Source organism: Mauremys mutica, chromosome 13 (assembly GCF_020497125.1).
Source record: "Mauremys mutica isolate MM-2020 ecotype Southern chromosome 13, ASM2049712v1, whole genome shotgun sequence".
NCBI classification, from domain to species: domain Eukaryota; kingdom Metazoa; phylum Chordata; order Testudines; family Geoemydidae; genus Mauremys; species Mauremys mutica.
Genome location: NC_059084.1, coordinates 57,840,544 through 57,842,771, shown reverse-complemented (window position 1 = coordinate 57,842,771; position 2,228 = coordinate 57,840,544). Strand labels below are relative to the sequence as shown.

The following is a 2,228-nucleotide window of genomic DNA, read 5'->3' as shown; positions in this document are numbered from 1 at the left end:
ATATCACAACCAACTTTAGTGCTGCCTTCTCTCGATTCTTACATGGACTACAGGGAACAGCAACTCACCCTGGCTGTTATTGGTCTCTCCTTTGTTATTGCTGATAATGATCATTGGTCGATAGCTCTCATGGAGGGTATTAAATCAAGGCCATTGCAATCCCCACCCAAACCTCCAGGGAATCTTCCCTTTTGTAATGCCCGTTGTGGACATGGCCCAGGAGTTTAAGGCCTGGCCACATTTATATATACACCTAGACTCTTATCTGCATCTTTAGAACCTTTCAAAATCTGTCCCTTACAAATTCAAATAATTTTGAAAATCATTGGTACTTGGGAACTTTAGTCATTTAGGTGCTTTTTCCAAATTCAATTTTGAAATGCAGAATTAATTAGCAGTTTCTCCACATATTTATTATTTTTTTCCCTGACATTGAGGTGTTCTTTAGGGTAAAGAGATGTCTCACCAGAAATCATTCATATCAATTAATTCTTCTATTTCAATATCTAGGAATGCATTTAGGATCTTACACACCACTAAACATTTCATGACAACATGTATAAGAAACAAAAATTATGAAGACCAGTGCAATCTACCCAAATCTAAAATTGTATAGGACACTTGATATCAAGGGGAGAGACTAAATACTTTAATAATCCAAATCCACCTGTAGGTATTCATGAACATGGCAATGTAAAAACTAGACTTTTCCCAACTCAGAGCAAAGATGCAAACAAAATAATTAAATAAAACCTTGAATTCCACTTGAATGCAGAGAACAGGAAAGTTAAGATTCCAGCTAGAGGAGAAGCAAGCATCAAATCTTACAAAACGGGAATGCAGACATCCGCCAAATTAGCATGTCTTCATGCTCCCCAACAAAGCTCCCATTGTCATGAGCTAGGGACAGCCTAAATGCTAACTCCCTTTCTATTTCTTCCAGATTCATTCATTGCCATATCAATCACTACTTCTCAATTTCTATAAGCTCCATACATTTGCTGATGACTTTCTCAGGGCTGCCTTGACCTCTTTGTTTCTCAGGCTGTAGATGAGGGGATTGACCAGGGGAGTTAGGACTGTGTAGAAGAGAGAGAACACTTTGTTGAGGTCTCTAAGTGTGTCAGTGTCTGGAAACATATAGACAATGATTAGGGTCCCATAGTAGATTGTCAGCACAATGAGGTGAGAGGAGCAAGTGGAAAATGCCTTTCTCTTCCCGGTAGTGGACGGGATTCTCAGGATGGTGGAGATGATACAAATGTAGGATGCCAGGGTTAATAGAAACAGGGGCAGCATGTATATGGAAGACAATATAAATGTCACGAGTGTGATCAGGCTGGTGTCACTGCAGGAGAGTTTAGTCACTGGGGTGAAATCACAAAGGAAATGTTTAATTTCATTGGGGCCACAGAAATGTAACTGTGACATTAAACATGTAACTATGGTAATTATCATAAATCCACTCATCCAGGACACAGCTGCTAACTGCAGGCAGATTTTGCTATTCATAAGAGCTGTGTAGTGTAGTGGTTTGCATATTGCTAAGTACCGGTCATAGGACATAAGTGCTAAGAGATAACATTCAACTCCCACAAAAAGACCAAGGAAATGAAATTGAGTGATACAGCCAGTAACAGAAATGTTTCTGTCCCCAGTCAGGAGACTGGCCAACACCCTGGGCAGGATGGTGGAGGTGAAGCTGGTCTCCAAGCAGGACAAGTTCCCCAGAAAGAAGTACATGGGGGTGTGAAGGTGCCGATCAGTCACAACTAGTGCAATGATGAGGATGTTCCCAGCCATGGTCACAATGTAGATCACTAGAAACAGCAGGAAGAGAAGGGGCTGCAGTTCAGCGTGATTCCCAAATCCCAGGAGGATGAATTCTGTGATATATGTTTCATTTTTCCCTTCTCCTTTCTCCATGACATGCATGTAGGTTGTCTCTTCCTCTGTTTTCGGTGAGATTATCTAGTGACGGATAAAATGTCGTTAGTACTGAAAAACTTTACTGTGCAATCAAACACAGTAAATTCCCAGCTATTTGATTCTAGAAAAGTTCAATGTGTGTAAGAAGAGCGTGATTTATAAGCTTTCACGGAGCTTGGGGTAGTGGACAATGGTTTAAGTATGGAAAGCATACCCATGGTGCATGAGAGCAAATCCTGCAGAATGACTGCCAGTCTTAATTTTGAAGATGTCAGGAGGTTACTAATCCACAACTTCCC

General features: G+C 40.8%; 1 protein-coding gene across 1 annotated transcript; it reads right to left on the bottom strand.

Annotated features, from left to right (window-relative positions):
- Nucleotides 1–981: 981 nt before the first annotated feature.
- On the bottom strand, nucleotides 982–1,803 carry LOC123347844 (olfactory receptor 1020-like). Its single transcript, XM_044985034.1, has one exon. It carries the CDS (start codon nucleotides 1,801–1,803, stop codon nucleotides 982–984), a length of 822 nt encoding a protein of 273 aa, XP_044840969.1.
- Between the last annotated feature and the right edge of the window lie 425 nt (nucleotides 1,804–2,228).

What these genes read in the sequence shown, in the direction of transcription:
- LOC123347844 (XM_044985034.1), bottom strand. Translation starts at nt 1,803, where the DNA reads ATGGCTGGGAACATCCTCATCATTGCACTAGTTGTGACTGATCGGCAC.